Source organism: Ranitomeya imitator, chromosome 8, assembly GCF_032444005.1.
Source record: "Ranitomeya imitator isolate aRanImi1 chromosome 8, aRanImi1.pri, whole genome shotgun sequence".
NCBI lineage: Eukaryota > Metazoa > Chordata > Amphibia > Anura > Dendrobatidae > Ranitomeya > Ranitomeya imitator.
Window position 1 is genome coordinate 174,259,808 of NC_091289.1, and position 18,155 is coordinate 174,277,962.

Here is an 18,155-nt window from a genome sequence, read left to right on the forward strand (position 1 = left end):
TTGTGCAAGAGTTTTGACTTTTGTGACTTCTTTAATACCGGTGAAGCAGCTAAAAGAAGTGACCGGTCCATTATTTTGGCTGCTTCCTCTAGGAAGTCGCAACTATGGCTTAACAAAAACCTTGCAAGTTGCAAAGTCACTGAAAAAAACATGCAAAAAGTTGTCAAAAAGACGCTTTAGGATATTTCCCTGAAGTGTCTTCTGGTTCAAAAACAATGCGGGTAGCGCCATGTGCACATACCCTTATAATGAAGCTTTGTCTGTTGGCCGTAGATGTAAAGCAACTTGAAATGATAAGTTCTGTTTAAAATATTTTGTCACTTTTTTTTTTTAAAGCGTAGAATGATTTTCTTTTGATTGTGCTTTATCTTTAAAAGTGCCACACTTTGCATGGAAATGGCAATTATTAATGTAATAATAAATCCTTTCTTCAATTTTTTTTTAAAGATTGTATCTGCTGTGTTTTAAAAAAATGAAATGAAAATACAAAAAATCTAATTTTTAAAAACAAAAAGTAGAAACAATTGCTAATCTACGTCATTCTACCTCTCCTAAAATCTATATTTCCGGACATTTTTATTCAATTCTTCTAATATAAATTTGGGAATATTTGGGCAAACTGATTGGAAACGTTTGTGAGGACCCACCCTCCATCTACACTGAGCTTGTGCAATGTTTAATTTTAATGGCATCCTAATCCAGTGTTTCTCACACAGCGAGGCGGGTCCTCACCAGGGTCATAATAGGGATTCTTCAGGTCAGCATAATTGATTTCCCATCGTTAAGATTTTGGGGCATCTGACTTTCGTCTCCATCTGATCCGAATGATGGAATCATTGAGAGCTGCGTCTTCTTCATTGTTTACAATAGACATAGTGCCGTAAATGGTGTATTGGCTGTGTCTGAGACTGCAGCTCAGTTCTGTCTTCTTTAAAGAGACTGAACTGCTCTGAGCTGCAAGACCAGGACAAGAAATGAGCGAATCCAAACTTAAAAGTTCGGTGTTCATACCAAACTGTTAGTGTCCGCTGCTAAACGTCGAACACAGACCTCTCCCAGAAGTCAGTTGCAATGTTCGGAGTTCCAGGGGAAGTCCGTTGCCGAGAGAGAGAATTTTTTTTTCAGATCCAAAGTTCGGGTCTCCATTGTTTCTAATAGGGTTCTGGTTCAAGGTCTGGTAAAGTTCTAGTATCTGAACCAAACTTTGGACTAAAGTTCAGGTCAGATACCAGAACCCGAACTTTCACGAGTCCACTCATCCTTAACCAGGACCAAACACCACTAACAGTACAGAGTTGTGCTGCGCTTGCTGAAACAGCACAACTCCTTCGATTATCTGATTGATATAGGTGCAGAGAGTTGTTACCCGGTGATCAAACATTGACGGCTTTTCTATGGATATTCCATCAATTTTGTTGAGCTGGAGAAACTCATAAATAAATTCTACTAACTTTTTTATGAATCAGTTTAATAAGAGCCCATTCCGATATCCTATTTTATGCATACGTAAAAAATAGACCAATTTTCATCAGTGTGCTGGATTAGATTTTCATCGGTGTTTGGTCAGCGTCCATTTTCACCATCAGTATTTCATCTGGTGAATTTTACTCAACTTTTATAAAAATTTACATTTACAAAATTTGGATTTTGACAAATGGTGGTAAAAACAAATAAAATGCTTCTATTCACCTCACTGCCCACCTTTCTCCTCTGCTTCTCACCACCCCTCGTTTGGTCCTAGTTGCATCTTCTTTCTGCCATTGCGAGTGCTGAAATCCTGGGCCTCTTCACACTAAGCGGGTAGATTTGGCAGTGATGAGGTCTGGGATGGTTCTGCGCGTGCATGCGTAAAGTCACAATGTCACGCTGTGACGTTACGCGCATGCATAAAACCACCTTTTTCTTATCAGTGCCGGTAGTCCCAGCCTTACATGAAGAGGCTTTGGATTTCAGCCCTCATGGCAGTGACAACAAGACGCAATGAGGACTGGGTGGGCGATGGTGAGGAGCAGAGGGATAGAAGAGGTGAGCGGTAAGGTGAACAGAAGTGTTTATTATGACATATGTTTATTATGATCAGGAGCTTGCTCGAGTAGGGAAGAGCAAGGTGCGTAAGCGCCAGGCCGGCGATGTCTCTGTGCAGTCGCGAGATTTTGCCCAGTTATGTGGATGATGCAGAAGGCATCATCTACGTCAATCAGAGAAAGGGGGTGACTACCAGAAGTCGGGAGGAAGGATAGATGCCTAAGCAAGGACACCTACCGGATCGGATCGGCAAGATTTACATAGAGCATGGGAGAATGTCAAAAAGTTTTTTGGGGGTACAAGTGAAGTCAAGGGGTTATATACCCCTTAATGGAAAGCAGCACAGGTGCTGATTAAGGTGCTAGCCTTAGTTCAGACATGACTGGTGACCAGTTACCTTTAAGGAAGAAACTAGATCACACTGTGATTTTTTTCACACGCAAATTCGGTCAGTAAAAAAAAAAAAAATCACTCAACCACACGGGCCTCATTGAATAACATTGGTCTGAGTGTTTTTTTCACGGACAGCCTCCGGACTGAAAATAAACCCTATAGGTTGACCATTCTAATTGCAATCATTACCCACTATTTCCATTTTATCTACGATGGTGATTCTTCAAAATGAGGAAAACAAATATTTATAAAACTCCCGTTTTTATAGGTAAAGCCAAATTGGTTTTAACAAAATACACAAAGTAAGCACGTTATATATAACCATAACAACGTTTTATTACCATTAAGACTAAACTTGTATTGAAAAGATTTGATATAACAAGACAAGAAAAAGCAATAGCAAATTTTAACTATCAACTAGATTATGCATAGCGAGTAACTTTTCCTAGTACTCAGGGAAGAGCAGAACATTTTTTATTATGTTTTATTTTTTAAAATATAGAACGGTACAGAGCACAAACATACTAAAATTATCAGTGCACTGGATGTGGGAGAGCCGATTCTTCCTTCGTCTTTAGCCCATAGCTCTGTTCTTGTATCCATCAGAAGAACATTAAAAATAAAGACCCAGTTTTTTTTAAATCTTTTTTTTTTTTTCGTTTGTTTGTTTGTTTGTTTCTACTGTGCATTAAGAAAAAATATTCACGACAAACATGACAACATATCAAACAATATTTCTACACAAGTTACCTTGATACGCTTTGTCAATCAAGTATCATAAGAAAAAACATTTTTTAAGACATATACAAACAGAACTAGCAAAGGAGTACAACTTAATAATAAATTAACAGAAATTCAAAAAAAGAAAATAACTTTATATATATATATTTATATTATATATACACGTACACACACAAGAAATGACACAATAATATGCTTCTTCCCATAGTTTAAGTAAACAAATAAATAGACTAGCCAAACCTGCTATAATTGATATTGGCCAAATGCATTACATCAGCAATTAAATAAATACGTGTTGCAAGCAACATAAAAACAGTGTTTTAAAATGTGCCAACGCAGGCCCGTTATATTGGAATTGGGCCGTAAAGTGAACTCGAAAACTCTCTCTTTTTTTTTTTAACAAATTTAAAGCAAATGTTTCCTTTTTATTATTCTAAACACATTACATTTAACTATGATACTAAGATATGTAAATGATTTTGTAGCACCTACAGCTCAAACTAAGGAAGTTTTTGCCCCACCCAAAAAAAAAAAAGAACAAAAACAAAAAAAATTAAAAAACAAAAAAACAAGAAAAGTTTTCTTTTGTTCTGCAGATATCCCATACTGATGACTTAAAGAAAAAAATTGTCTTGCAATGCACCTCTTGCTTGATTTGGGTTTTGACTGTGTGGTTTATTTTTTTTTTTTTTTGGGGGGGGGGGGACCTGTGTAGTACACTCTCCCTCACTCAATAATATAGTTTGCATTATGCTATGAAAAGATACGAAGACCAACTGTTTGTAACCCATCTTTCAAAAAACATTCTACGAATCCAATTTAAAACATATCTTGTTCTCTAAAAAGTTACCAGTGCAGTATGAATGACAAAGTTGTCAATTTTCCCCTAAATTAGCCAGTCAAAATATTATTTTATTTTTTTCTCAAATCCAGATTCTCTTGTAAAAATTCTTTATATTTTTATAAAAATAGATTTTTTTCTGGAAACCCATTTTCAGCAAAGAGACAAACTCTTTGGCAACATTGTTCATTTATTTAAATTGTTTTGCGTCATCAGGTATTCTGACCTATAATGGTCACTCCCCTCGGAAATCTCCTTTCAACACCTACGTCAAGAAACAATACAATTGAATGCAAAAGTCATTATTTTTTGTTCCCTTTTTGCACAAAATGACTATATTGTTTCTTTTTTTGTTGTTGTTTTTTTTTTTTTTAATTACCCTTTGAGTGTCAGAACCTTTGCTATATTCCCACACTAAAAGGACGTCAGAAAAGGAGTGTTGGGGGGAACCGGTCACTAATCTGAAAGGATTTATTCAGTGAACAGAAAAGAAAGCTGAAAAAGAAAAGAAAAAACACATTTTTTTCTTTTCTTTATAGTGTTACATTTGTAAAAATTCTTTTTTTTTTCAAGTTTTTTTTTAATAATTTTTTTATTTTTGTTTTGTTTTTTTTACTTCTTCAAATGAACTCATGGTCATCTTAAAAACAGCCACCTTCAAAGAAGGTGTAAAACTAGCCGGCTGGGTTAAAAAAGCCCTGCTCATTGTAATCTATGTATATTATATTCAACGACAACAGCTATGAAAGAACATTCAATGCATCAAAGTTTTTTTTTTCTTATTTTCTTTTTTCTAAGCATTATAAAATCCTTTCCGGTTTATCACAGGATGTCCAATGGTAATACTTAGGCAACATTGGCTTATAAAGTCCATGGTTGGTTATAAGCCATCGAGAGTCTGTTATTTTTTTTGTTCTTTTAAATTTTCCGTCTTCTTTTTGTTCGTGAACAGGTTGATGTAGATAGGCTAGAAATTCAAGACTTGTGGGTTTTGTTGGTTTTAAAGGAAACCTGCAGAACTCTGTCTCCCAGGCGGTATCCATTAAGGCTGGCAATAGCCATAGCTGCTTCATCATAATTGGTCATTGTGACAAAGCCAAATCCCTTGCATTTGTTGGTGTTGAAATCACGGATGACTTTGACGTTGTTGACTGCCCCAAATGGGCCAAAAAGCTGCCAAAGGACGCTCTCATCTGAGTCGGGAGAGAGGTTGTAAACAAAGATACACCAACCGGTACCCGTGTGCCCAGGGATGTTCATTCCAACCAGGCTTGTCATTCCATCGATAGTGATTGGAGAAAACCTAGAAGGAGAGAAAGTAGAGATCATCAATGATAAGATAATATAAAAGGCATAGTAAAAGGGAAAAAAAATGTTATAGGGTCACGTCCCAATCTTTGAGTTCAAAAACAGTCAAATAAGCAAAATAATGATGATAATAATAAGAATAAAGACAATTTTGTACACATTTCCAGTAAATTGTATTACTACTAAATAGTGTCAGATTGAACTAATCCTAAGGTCTTGTTCAGATATATCCAGAGGGGAACCAACTCCCTTTTTTTTTCTTTTTTCATTCTTTTTTATACATATATCAGATGTCTTATAAAGCCATCAGTCGTGCCTACAGGTAGATTGTGTGCCATGTTCCTTCCTTTTAATCTAATTGCTGGATAGAAAGAAAAGAACCACATTTGGGTCCTTGAACTCTTCTAGTTGGCTTTTTTCTTTACAGGGAATTCTCTTTCCTTATTTATTTGTGATCAAGCCTTTAAAAAACAAAAATATTTGAGCTGCTATAGTATTATTGTAGTCTCGCAAATCTAAAGTTTTTGGGTTTAAGTAGAGGAGGACGATATCACATTGAATGGACTGCACTACGGTAAATGAGAAGCGTTTTGGGTTCCAAAACGGTTCTTTATTGATCCGAGACGCCTTTGAGTGCTGGACCAGCACCTTTCTCAAGGTATAAAAGCAAATGAGTTTGTCAAATTTATGGTGGGAATTCATCAAGACTAGTGTTTTGTGCACCAGTTTTGAGCCAGAGTTCACCGACAAAAGTTGGTGCCTCTTATTGAGTTTGGCACGTCTCTCGGCTACTCATGACAGTATCAGAATATGAGCACTGTTCATAGACTGGAATGTATTTCTGATATAATTTACTCCACTTTTGTGGCATAAATGTGAGTGACTCTGTTGGTTTGCGCCCATTTGCACTAAGTTATGCCATGTTTTTGAAAAGTTGTTTTTGTAAAAATACCAAGTCAGATAATTTGACTGTGTAACTCCGGAAAAGTGGCGGAAAAAGCTTGAGTACTTGGCCCTTATGTGTTTGTACAATTTTTCTGTAGGATTATTTCAATTTTTTTCTTATCATCTTCATAGGATAATCACCTTTCGATAAAACTGACCTATGTAGGTAAGTGTGGTATAAGATATTAGCACTAGACCTGGGCTTCGGCATCTTTACTTCCGTTGCTTTGACACATGAATGAGCTTTCCATGAGGGCACACGACCAATGATATAAATGAAGGAAACTGCTTGACTGATTCATTTCAATAGCTAAGGCCAGAGCCCATCTCTAGCTACCATTAGTCATGAGAGAGAAAGAGGTGGGCCTACCTATTGAAATGAAGCATCCAGCCAGCCCCCTTCATACATGTAACTGGTCACAATGCTGAGAAAGGCATAAATGCATAAATGCAAACCGGAAATTAAGTACATGGGACTTTAGATATTTCTTAATTCAAGTAAGAAAGTAAGTTTTAGCTTTTTTTGCCTTTACGAACAACTTTTTTTCAAATTGGAAAACGATTAAATTTTTTTGTGTGCTTTTTAAATAGGGAATCTGTTAGATCCCATGACTGTCCCTAACAGTTTTATTTTATTTTTTTCATTTTTCTATTTTTTTTGTCTTTTTTTTTTTAATGTTTCTTCTTTTGTAAGATTAAGCTATTCTTTATGCCTAGAATAATATCAAATGAGCCCTGAATACAAAGATATGGGATGAGATTTTTTTTTTTCTTTTTTTTTCTTATAACTTGGACCAGTATCACGACTCGGGTTGTCTTTGTGGTGGAAGAAGATAATATACAATAAGCTGCTCTAAAAATTGATGTACGGTTTCATTAACTAGTAAATTCTGGCTTTTCTGTACATGACTTAGTTGCCCTTGACTTGACCTTGGACCAAAAACACGCCACAATATTTGCCAGCCGGATTGCTGGTAATGACATCAAGATTCAATATTGTGCACAATTAGAGATGATATTTTGCATTATGACCAAACTAAAAAAAATGAATGTTGAATTTTCTGACTACAGGTCGTTTATAAAGATTGTGTGTATCAATTAAAATTGCAAGCTTCATTGCATTTATACGTCATGCTTGGAGAGGTGTACAGAATGTAACAAAACAAAACAAATTAAATAATCTAAACATTTTAGAATAGTCATTACACCTGCAAATAAAAGAAAACTCTGCGACAGTTAAGGTGCCGACAGCTCCATGGACCAGTCATAATATTGGAGACGCTGCTGTCTAATAATACCGAGATGTTGGTTGAAGCTCCTGGGCTCCAACACAAAATCTGTACCGATCTTTCAGCACCACCACTGGTCACCTTATGTGCCAAGGGGCTTTGTGTGCCCTCAGATGCCAAGGTCTGAGTGCCACTGTAACCTATGCTCTTAGCACAGACCTGTAGTTATAGGGGATGCAATCAACTAGCTACTGTGATCCTACTGTTATAGAACTATTCCCATCATTTACGGTATGATTTATCCACAGGATATGCGATGAATTTCTGATATATAGATGGGACGACCTGCATTGATCTCCAGGACAGAGTCCATTTTTGGAAAAGAGAGGTGGCTGTACATGTAGAATCACTTTTATGGAAATCCTAATATGTGGATATGCTACAAGTGTTTGTGATGGGAATACCTCCTTAACTACCCGTCATCAGTGCATCTAACAACCCATGTAACTGTGGCACCTTAACTGTCAATGAAGCCCACCTGTGAAAAAAAAACAAAACAGTGAAAAAAATATGGAACACCACAATGTACTGGCATCTTCATAAATGAAAACCAACATAAGTCCCAACGTAAAAGAACAGAATGTCACATGCTGGTGGGGAAAAAAAGAGCAATTAAACAAACACAAATAAAGTTAGTGGATTGAAAAAAAAAATAACAAAACAAATAGAAAAGAAATAAATTATAGCGCCAATCTGTGCCAACATGGACATCTGGCATTCTGTGAAATTCTAATTACCTCTTAACGCCATAGGCCATATTAAGCAAATTGTCCAGCCTGAAAGAGAAGGAGTGTCTTTGGGTTAATGTCTTACAGATGGTAAGAGAGCTCAATGGAGCTGTTATTAATGACGTCCCTTTTCAACAGAAAGACAAATCTTCTACCATTTGATTAGGCGGATAGAGCTTCAGCCTGTAGGAGTCAATCAAGCCGCTTTTCATACTCCAAAAAAGAAAAAATCCAGAAATGTAGCATGCCGTTTTTTAACACTTGTTCTGCACATTAGGCCTTGGCAAGAGGTTGACTTTGGGAAGACGTTGCTACTTCTAAACAGGCCACAATTGAAGACACTTAGTTTGTGCGACTTTAAGGAGTTGTCCAGTGCACGCCACACAACTGAGACCCATGCTAATTGTCAGATCAGGAAATTTTTATTACAAAATGGAGCAGCAGGTTAGTTGACCATTCATTCTCTATTAGGAAAAAGCCAAATGCAATGCTTGGTAGTCCGAAAGGGAATGAATGGAGCAGTGGTTGAGCATGTGCACTGCTGCTCCATTCTAACAGTGATAAATGTTCCCATTCTGCAAATCAGTGGAGAACCTCATGGTTAGACAACCACCGATCAACAAGTCATCACCTATCTTCTGAATAGGTGGCAACCTGTTTTCATCGGACAACCCTTATAAGAACATTGTTATGCTAGGGCTAAATTAGAAATACAACTGGAAGATCATAATGTCACTTAGTATTTGGAAACTTTATTGGCAGGCAATATTAGACAGATGCCTCTAGTTGGCCTGGGGCTTTGGTCAGTACCCCAGAGTTAGACCTCACTCAGACATTTGTTTTTTTTTATAGTGCTCATACCCATAGTAGTGCATGGGGCCATTCATTTGTCCGTGATTTTTCTCGGACTGAGAAGTCCATGAAAAATCACGAAGACATGTCGCATAGTGATCGGCGTGTCAGATCGAAATTGGCAAAGCAAATCTATAAGTCTTGTATGGCATGTGGTCCAAATTTCACAGACTGTTAGGAGAAGGTGAACAAACGTTTTGAAAAAATTATGAAACTCAGGCCAAACTCAAATATAACCGTGATAAATCTTTGACCGAAATTACTGATGAAACTTGGTCAGTTTTCCTCGTATGTGGAAACTCATCAGAACCAGCAATCCCATTGTGGGATGCCACTCTGCTAGCACAGGGAGTCCTTTGTCAAACACCTCAGATACTGCTGTCACTATAGACTTCTAAGGGGTTCAATGTCTAGATTAGAAACCAGACTAATCCCAGCAGCTTAACTGGGATGTGGAATGTACAGTGACAAGCAAAAGGGTAACAATGTTTTGAACTTTTGACTTTCAGTCTTCATATACCACCATCCACTGCTATTTCGAATGCAAAACTAACATAATTTATAGATAATCATCCTGGCTATCTCATACATACTGTTTTGCTCCTAAAAGTCGAAATTTTAAGTTTAATTATTGTTTTAGTATTTTGTAAATCCACTTTTGGCATTCAGCACTGTCTGAATCCTTCTGGGCTGCTCTTGATTAGATTCAAGCTTGTCTCAACCGAAATCTGATCCCAGGTCTCTTCTACACTATCCCAAAGTTGGTGCATACTAGTCGATTCACTTAGGTATGTATACAGTTTTTTCTTCAACTCTACCCACAATTGTTCGATTGGTTTGAGGTCTTTGGACTGTGGGGGCCAATCCAGCACCTCTATTTCTTTGTCATTGAACCATTTCTTCACCAATCTCAACGTATGCTTCGAGTTGCTGTCCTGCTGGAACACTATGTTGTCCTTTTCATAGAGGAGACGGAATATAAACCAGCTCACCCGTGATGCATAAGCTGAACTTCAGGAGCACGGACCGGCTGTGTCCAGGCGTATAGGATCCAAAAGAAGAAAATGTCCAGCTTCACCGAATCCGTGAAAACAAAGTTTCTTTATTCACAAACTTGTAACATAGAGGATATAAACTTCAGCACCAACCATATGGGTGTGAATCTTTTTTTTTGTGTCCTTTTCATACCCATAGTACTCAAATGTACAAAGTATCTTGTCTTGTGGGATATTCACATATAGCTCAGCATTGAGACCACCATCGATAATGGTAAAGAATCCATCGACTTTGGCTGTGAAACAACCCCATATAATCAGGCTTCCTCCACCAAACTTGACAGTTCCTTCAATTTCTCAATCCATTATCAATTCTTTTTCCCTTGTTTCTTCCAGACCAATTTGCACCCGTCAGAGCCAAGTCTATTGACTTTCGGCTCATCGCTCCAAATCACCCGTTTCCAATCTTTTACTGTCCACTTTTTGTACTTTTTTTGCAAACTGGAACTGACGCTTGTTATGACGATATTGAAGTCGAGGCTTCTTCACCTTTTTTCGGTCCATCATTCCAGACTTGTGTAACATGTCACGTGGTGTTTGCATGGACATTTGTGATCTCACTATTATGAAGCATAAGAGCCACCGCCACTGCTGTGTTTATCGTGCCAGAACTGATAGCCTTCCTGATGAGCCGACTTGTTGACTTCGATATTTTGCCTGGACATCCACCTCCCATATTTTGAATGGTTGGACGGACTTTATTTTGTATTCTTCCAACTGTCATGGCACTTAGATGAAGCAGTTTGGCAATTTTCTTGGCTGAGAAACCAATGGGCTGGATGATGCTTTTTCTCGGAAAATCTTCTTCATGGCTGCGCAATTGAAACCAATGACCTTTCGCTTTGGAATCAACCTAATAACACATTGAGCTATTAGGTAATGTGGGAGCAGATTGTATTTTATAGTAGACAGGAAGAAAAAGATTTTTCCACCACCAGGAGCAAAACAGTAACAATGCAGTGACATGACGAGAATCTGCAATCATCTGTAATCATATGCAAAATAGTTGTAAGTTAAATTTATGTATGAGATAGCAAAAATAGTTGTCTATAAAATAATGGTAGTCTCACCCTCAGAGCAGTAGTGAAGTAGTGGATGGTGAGATATGGAGATATCAAAGTCAAAAGTTCAAAACATTGTTACCCTTTTGGTTGTCATGTATATTATAGCCTGGCACCCATTGCTGATGGAATAAGCCCAAGTCATCTCATGTCCTGTTGTGTTTTGAATATGTTTTATTTCTTAATTCTGACATACAATTCTAGAGATATGGACCTCTTTCATTAATTAAAATTTTTATGGACTTTACCATGGGGGCATGACCTACATCAGTGTTCCCCAAATCCGGTCCTCAATAGCCACCAACAGGTCATGTTTTCAGGATTTCCTTAGAATTGCACAGGTGATTGAATGCTTGCCTGTCCAGGTGATGCAATTATCACCTTTGCAATACTAAGGAAATCCTGAAAACATGACCTGTTGGTGGCTCTTGAGGACCGGAGTTGGGGAACACTGGCCTACATGATGATATAAGGGTGTGTCTTTAGGTTGCTTTGCATTATTACCGCCCCCTTGATAAAGACTAAAAAAATTAGCACTAAAAAAAGGCCCTTATCTCTAGGAACTCTATGACGGATTAAAAAAAAGCACCAATAAAAGGTAATGCTTAGGCAACAAGAACAAAAAAAGATCAAAAAATTGAATTTTTGACCTTGTGATAGATCCTCTTTAAATGAGCTATAAGACCCCTTGCAAAAATAGTCCCTGCTCATTTAGTAAGATTTTTTTTGTGTGTGGTTTTCATTAATATTTCTTAATGACAAATACGTTATAGAAGGGTATAGAGGAACATATAACATTGAGTTAATATGCAAAAATGTGCAAAATAGCTTCACAATCTGCCTTCAATTTGCCTTTTTCATCTCAAAGTCAGAAAATGTTAATTATACGTACTGCCTGAATTGTTCCCTGATCGACAGAGAATAATGGTTTATGCATTTTTGGTCCTCGGCTGTCAGAATTGAGATGATTTCGCCAGTTGCTCCATTTTTGGAACAGTTTCAGAACGCAGTACAGGATGTTACATTTTTGGAGGGTTTGACGAAGAGGCAGGAAGGGGGGGAGGGGGGTGCACTCACCAAAAATAGTTATACATTTTAGGAAGAAGGAAAGCAATAATTAATCTTTTTTTTCCAGGCTCGGCATGCACAGATATTAAAAAATGATGACCAGTAAAGTATTTCGGCTTTCCAGCTCTGCCTACCAGCTTTCTGAAGCACCACAGGAGAATATTGGAGAGAGGTTGATCAATACCTTCTGAAACTTGGCAGAAGATTAGTTCTCAGCCTTGAATAAAATGGGCCTTTGAGCGGGTCTGAGTGAATAATCAATCTATCTTACACAGAGATAAGGAGACATCCTCACTTACACCGAATTACCCTCTTTCCATGGGAAAAAAATAAATAAATAAAGAAAAAAAAAAAAAATTGGATTAACCCTTTGAATGCTGCAGACGTTGGGCTTCGATAACACTGGAGCAAAAGGAAAATGGTCTATCCTGGGTTTTCAGCAGCGCACATTTTTCATTGTATGAGTGCTGCATATCCAGACAGTTTGGTCTTTATTTGCATATTTTCCAGCCAGTCGTACAGTAAGTAATCGCTTACTATACAGATGAGGAAACTAGCCAACAAATCAATGACAGAAGATACAGATATTAGCATAAACAACGTCTTGTGCTGTCGCTACATATGTCTTACCAGGCCTCGCTGCTCTTAATGGATTGAATTAAAATGAGTGATTTATTATAAGGTGATTAGCGAAACGATAGAATATTCAGTACATTAATGATTAAAGGCTACAAACACAATTGTATATAAATGACTGGATTGGGTTTCTAGTTACCTGAACCGCTGAGCCTGGTGATGGAGAGGGCCCGGATAGCGCCTGTTGGGGGACTGGTAGAGCTGGGACAGTAGCGCTTGGCTGGTTTTCTGACTGGGGTTGTTGGCGAATTTCACAGTTATCGGTTCAGTTGCTCCACTTGGCTTCTGTCCATTCAAACCCTTTATGGCTTCCTCGGCCTCTATTCTCTTGTCAAAACGAATAAATCCGACTCCCCGAGACACACCTGCAACAGAAAGATTGTGAGTCCTTTCCGTAAAACCTCAGTAGCTTTTATCTTGAGTATTGGTCAATACATACCAGTCTGAATAATAAAGACAGCGTCACCCATCTTTGGGGGTGCTGGCTGTTGCTGGTAATTTTTTTTTCTCCTGCAACCCCTTTGATTAACTCCTTACCGGCCCATGATGTACTTTTATGTCCTACATGTCTACGGAGGAAGCTCGGGACCTTAGTCCATCCACATAGGACAGGTGCCTGCCTTCTGTGTTACACAGCCAGCACTTGTCTCTTACAGCAGTGAAGGTCCCCATTGCAACCATCTTGGCGCTCCTGGGGTCTTCAGAGCAGACCATGATTTTTACTTTTTACTGCAATACTGGGTTATAATACAGGTGATCAAATTGGTAAGGGACCAAGAAATGCACCAAAATGGACCAAAAAATGAAAAATAAAAAATTATTAAAAAAGTAGTTAAAAAGCTAAATATGCCTTGTTTTCCAGTACAAAAGTAGAGAAAACAAAAATGGTCATTTTTTGGTATCAAAACATCTGCAAAAGTCCAATCTATCAAAGTATAACAATAATTAACCCGTAAAGTAAACTCTAGAATTTGAAATGTTTCGAATGCAGTACTTCCTTCAAAAATGCTATAGAAATAAACAAAGACATTTTATGGTATAAATACAGAACACAGCTTTCCATGGACATACAAATGAAGAATGGTATGAAGAATCAAAATGCCTGGTCGGTCATTTTTACAGAACAAAACCCAAAAAATAACAATTAAATTAAATTTTGTTTCATCCCACTTGGAATTTTTTTTTACCATTTTCCAGTACATTATATGATAAAGTGAATGGTATAATTACAATTCATGTTGACGGAAAAAAATAAAAAATGATGGCTCTTGGAAGAACTAGCCATGTTCAGATAATGTGTTCGCGGTGCTTTTTTTTTTACCATGACTTTACGAAAATGCGTCTAAACAATTTTACCATGTTTATATAAATAACAACAAAAAATGCATCACGTAGGCATCGTGTGAACGTGACTATTCACTAGTCTGAGCATGTTAAAATGGCCAAATTATGGAATAGTGGCTGATTTATTTGGTCAGTTTAACATGTTCAAAACGGTGAGAGGCCGTGGTAGAGCAGAGCTGTGTGTCATTATAAATACTTCTTGCATCTCTCATTTTACAGCAGTCAGTGTGGGGAGGGAGAGTAGAACAGAGCTGAGAAGAACTGCAAGAGGTGTTTGTTATTACACACAGCTCTGTTCTGCTACCCTCTCATGCTTGTAATCATAGCAGGTGCTAGCAGTGAGGCAAACAAGGCTGTGTGTCATGACATGCCCCGCAGGAGAAAGCCTCTTCTATGCTTCTCTGGCGGCGTGATCTTTTTTTGCCCTGTAACCGCTTAGTCTTAGTGAAAATTAACAAATAAAATTTACTAACTAATATCTCCGCAACAAAATTTAGACCAATTTAAATCTATGTTTAACCGGGAATGTTGCAGTTTTGCGATATTGTTAGTGGCCATGAGATTTTTACAGCTGAAACACATTGTCTTTAAAGTATTTCACCTATAAAACCTCCTGGTCAATAATAGTATCTCAAAAGCACAGTAATTCACAGTAAAACATCTATTGTTCCGTGGGTCGGATCTGGGTCATGCAGTAAGCTACTACAAGGTATAAATCCAGCCTTACTCATAGGTGCTAAAGTAATAAAAATAAGTATGATTGCCATGTTTTCCTTTATCCTTCCAGAGGATTGAAGAGTAAAACCTAAAAAGGTCTTAGAAGTTGAACCCCAACATTCAGAAAGTGATGGAATAATCTGACATCACTTTATAAACTGGGAACACCACCATAAATGTCCAACATATTAGTTATTTTTTGATAATATTGCATATATATATATACTAGCTGAAGAGCCCGGCGTTGCCTGGGCATAGTAAATATCTGTGGTTAGTTATAGCACCTCACTTCTCTTATTTTCCCATCACGCCTCTCATTTTCCCAATCACATCTTTCATTTTCCCCCTCACATCTCTCATTTTCTCCCTCACTCCTCTCATTCCCGCCTAACACTTGTCATTTCAACCTCACATCTGTCATTTTCTGATCACTCCACTATTTTTCCTCACACCTCTCATTTTGCACTCACACCTTTTCATTTTCACCTCACACCTCTCATTTTCACCTCATCACCTCAGTATATACATGTTTGTCATCTCCCTTATATATAGTATACATCTGTATGTCATCTCCTGTATATAGTATACACCTGTATGTCATCTCCCCTGTATATAGTATATACCTGCTGTGTGTCATCTCCCCTATATATAGTATATACCTGAATGTCATCTCCTTCTATATATAGTATATACCTGTATGTCATCTCCTCCTGCATATAGTATATACCTGTGTGTCATCTCCCCTGTATATAGTATATATCTGAGTGTCATCTCCTCCTGCATATAGTATATACCTGCATGTCATCTTCTATATATAGCATATACCTGTATGTCATCTCCTCCTGTATATAGTATATACCTGTGTGTCATCTCCCCTGTATATAGTATATATCTGAGTGTCATCTCCTCCTGCATATAGTATATACCTGCATGTCATCTTCTATATATAGCATATACCTGTATGTCATCTCCTCCTGTATATAGTATATACCTGTATGTCATCTCCTCCTGTATATATATGTACCTATATGTCATCTCCTCCTCTATATAGTATATACCTGTGTGTCATCTCTCCTGTATATAGTATATATCTGTGTGTCATCTCCCCTGTATATAGTATATACCTGTGTGTCATCTCCTCCTGTATTAGACCTCGTTCACACGTTATTTGGTCAGTATTTTTACCTCAGTATTTGTAAGCTAAATTGGCAGCCTGATAAATCCCCAGCCAACAGGAAGCCCTCCCCCTGGAAGTATATATTAGCTCACACATACACATAATAGACAGGTCATGTGACTGACAGCTGCCGTATTTCCTATATGGTGCAATTGTTGTAGTTTGTCTGCTTATTAATCAGATTTTTATTTTTGAAGGATAATACCAGACTTGTGTGTGTTTTAGGGCGAGTTTCGTTTGTCAAGTTGTGTGTGTTGAGTTGTGTGTGGCGACATGCATGTAGCGACTTTTGTGAGATGAGTTTTGTGTAGCAACATGCGTGTAGCAACTTTTTGTGTGTCGAGTTACATGTGACAGGTTAGTGTAGCAAGTTGTGTGCAGCAAGTTTTGCGCATGGCGAGTTTTGCGCGTTGCGAGTATTATGTGTGGTGCCTTTTGAGTATGTGCAAGTTTTGTGTGAGGCAACTTTTGCATGTGTTGCAACTTTTGTGCATGTGGCAATTTTTCCGCGTGTGCAAGTTTTGCGTGTGGCGAGTTTTTCATGAGGAGAATTTTGCACTTGTGGCGAGTTTTGCAAGAGCCTAGTTTTTGCATGTGGCGAGTTCTGCGCGTGGCGAGTTTTGAGTGGCGACTTTTGTGTTTTGACTTTTATGTGGAGAGGTTGGTGTATTTGTGGTGAAATGTGTGCTGAGGGTAATATGTGTTCAAGCACGTGGTAGTGTGTGGCGCATTTTGTGTGTGTGTTCATATCCCCGTGTGTGGTGAGTATCCCATGTCGAGGCCCCACCTTAGCAACTGTACGGTATATACTCTTAGGCGCCATCGCTCTCATTCTTTAAGTCCCCCTTGTTCACATCTGGCAGCTGTCAATTTGCCTCCTACACTTTTCCTTTCATTTTTTCCCATTATGTAGATAGGGGCAAAATTGTTTGGTGAATTGGAACGAGCGGGGTTAAAATTTCACCTCACAACGTAGCCTATGACGCTCTCGGGGTCCAGACATGTGACTGTGCAAAATTTTGTTTCTGTAGCTGCGACGCTTCCAACACTTTTCCTTTCACTTTTTTCCCCATTATGTAGATAGGGGCAAAATTGTTTGGTGAATTGGAAAGCGCGGGGTTACTATTTCACCTCACAACATAGCCTATGACGCTCTCGGGGTCCAGACGTGTGACTGTGCAAAATTTTGTTTCTGTAGCTGCGACGCCTCCAACACTTTTCCTTTCACTTTTTTCCCCATTATGTAGATAGGGGCAAAATTGTTTGGTGAATTGGAACGCGCGGGGTTAATATTTCACCTCACAACATAGCCTATGACGCTCTCGGGGTCCAGACGTGTGACTGTGCAAAATTTTGTTTCTGTAGCTGCGACGCCTCCAACACTTTTCCTTTCACTTTTTTCCCCATTATAAAGATAGGGGCAAAATTGTTTGGTGAATTGGAACGCGCGGGGTTAAAATTTCACCTCACAACGTAGCCTATGACGCTCTCGGGGTCCAGACGTGTGACTGTGCAAAATTTTGTGGCCGTAGCTGCGACGGTGCAGATGCCAATCCCGGACATGCACACACACATACACACACACACATTCAGCTTTATATAGTAGATATATATATATATATACACTATTATCAAATATAATATAATATATAAAGCTGCACAATAACAAATTGTATTGTGGTACCGTGTTAGCCAGAAAAATCGATGTGAATATTTTTCTGCCCAATGATGACAGAAGTATTCTAGGAGTGATACCTTTATTGGCTAACCAGAAACATGCAAACATATTATTTTCTGGTTAGCCCATAAAGGTATCACTCCTAGAATACTTCTGTCATCATTGGGCAGAAAAATATTCACATCGAATATATAAAGCTGAATGTGTGTGTGCGTGTGTATGTGTGTGTGCATGTCCGGGATTAGCATCTGCACTGTCGCAGCTACAGCCACAAAATTTTGCACAGTCACACGTCTG

The 18,155-nt window shown here is 38.2% G+C and overlaps 1 protein-coding gene across 13 annotated transcripts in view; it reads right to left on the bottom strand.

Annotated features, from left to right (window-relative positions):
* Window positions 1-3,833: 3,833 nt before the first annotated feature.
* The window catches only part of ELAVL4 (ELAV like RNA binding protein 4), a 147,218-nt gene continuing 132,896 nt past the window's right edge, over window positions 3,834-18,155 (bottom strand). For 8 of the 13 annotated variants that reach the window (XM_069737935.1, XM_069737940.1, XM_069737934.1 and 5 more), the window contains 3 exons: window positions 13,082-13,307; window positions 8,280-8,318; window positions 3,834-5,303 (listed from right to left, as the gene is read on the bottom strand). In XM_069737935.1, the coding sequence (XP_069594036.1) occupies window positions 4,976-5,303; window positions 8,280-8,318; window positions 13,082-13,307 (593 nt within the window). In that variant the 3' untranslated portion in view covers window positions 3,834-4,975. The remainder of the gene's footprint in view (window positions 5,304-8,279; window positions 8,319-13,081; window positions 13,308-18,155) is intronic. The other 5 variants (XM_069737944.1, XM_069737933.1, XM_069737941.1 and 2 more) reach the window with 1 other exon arrangement.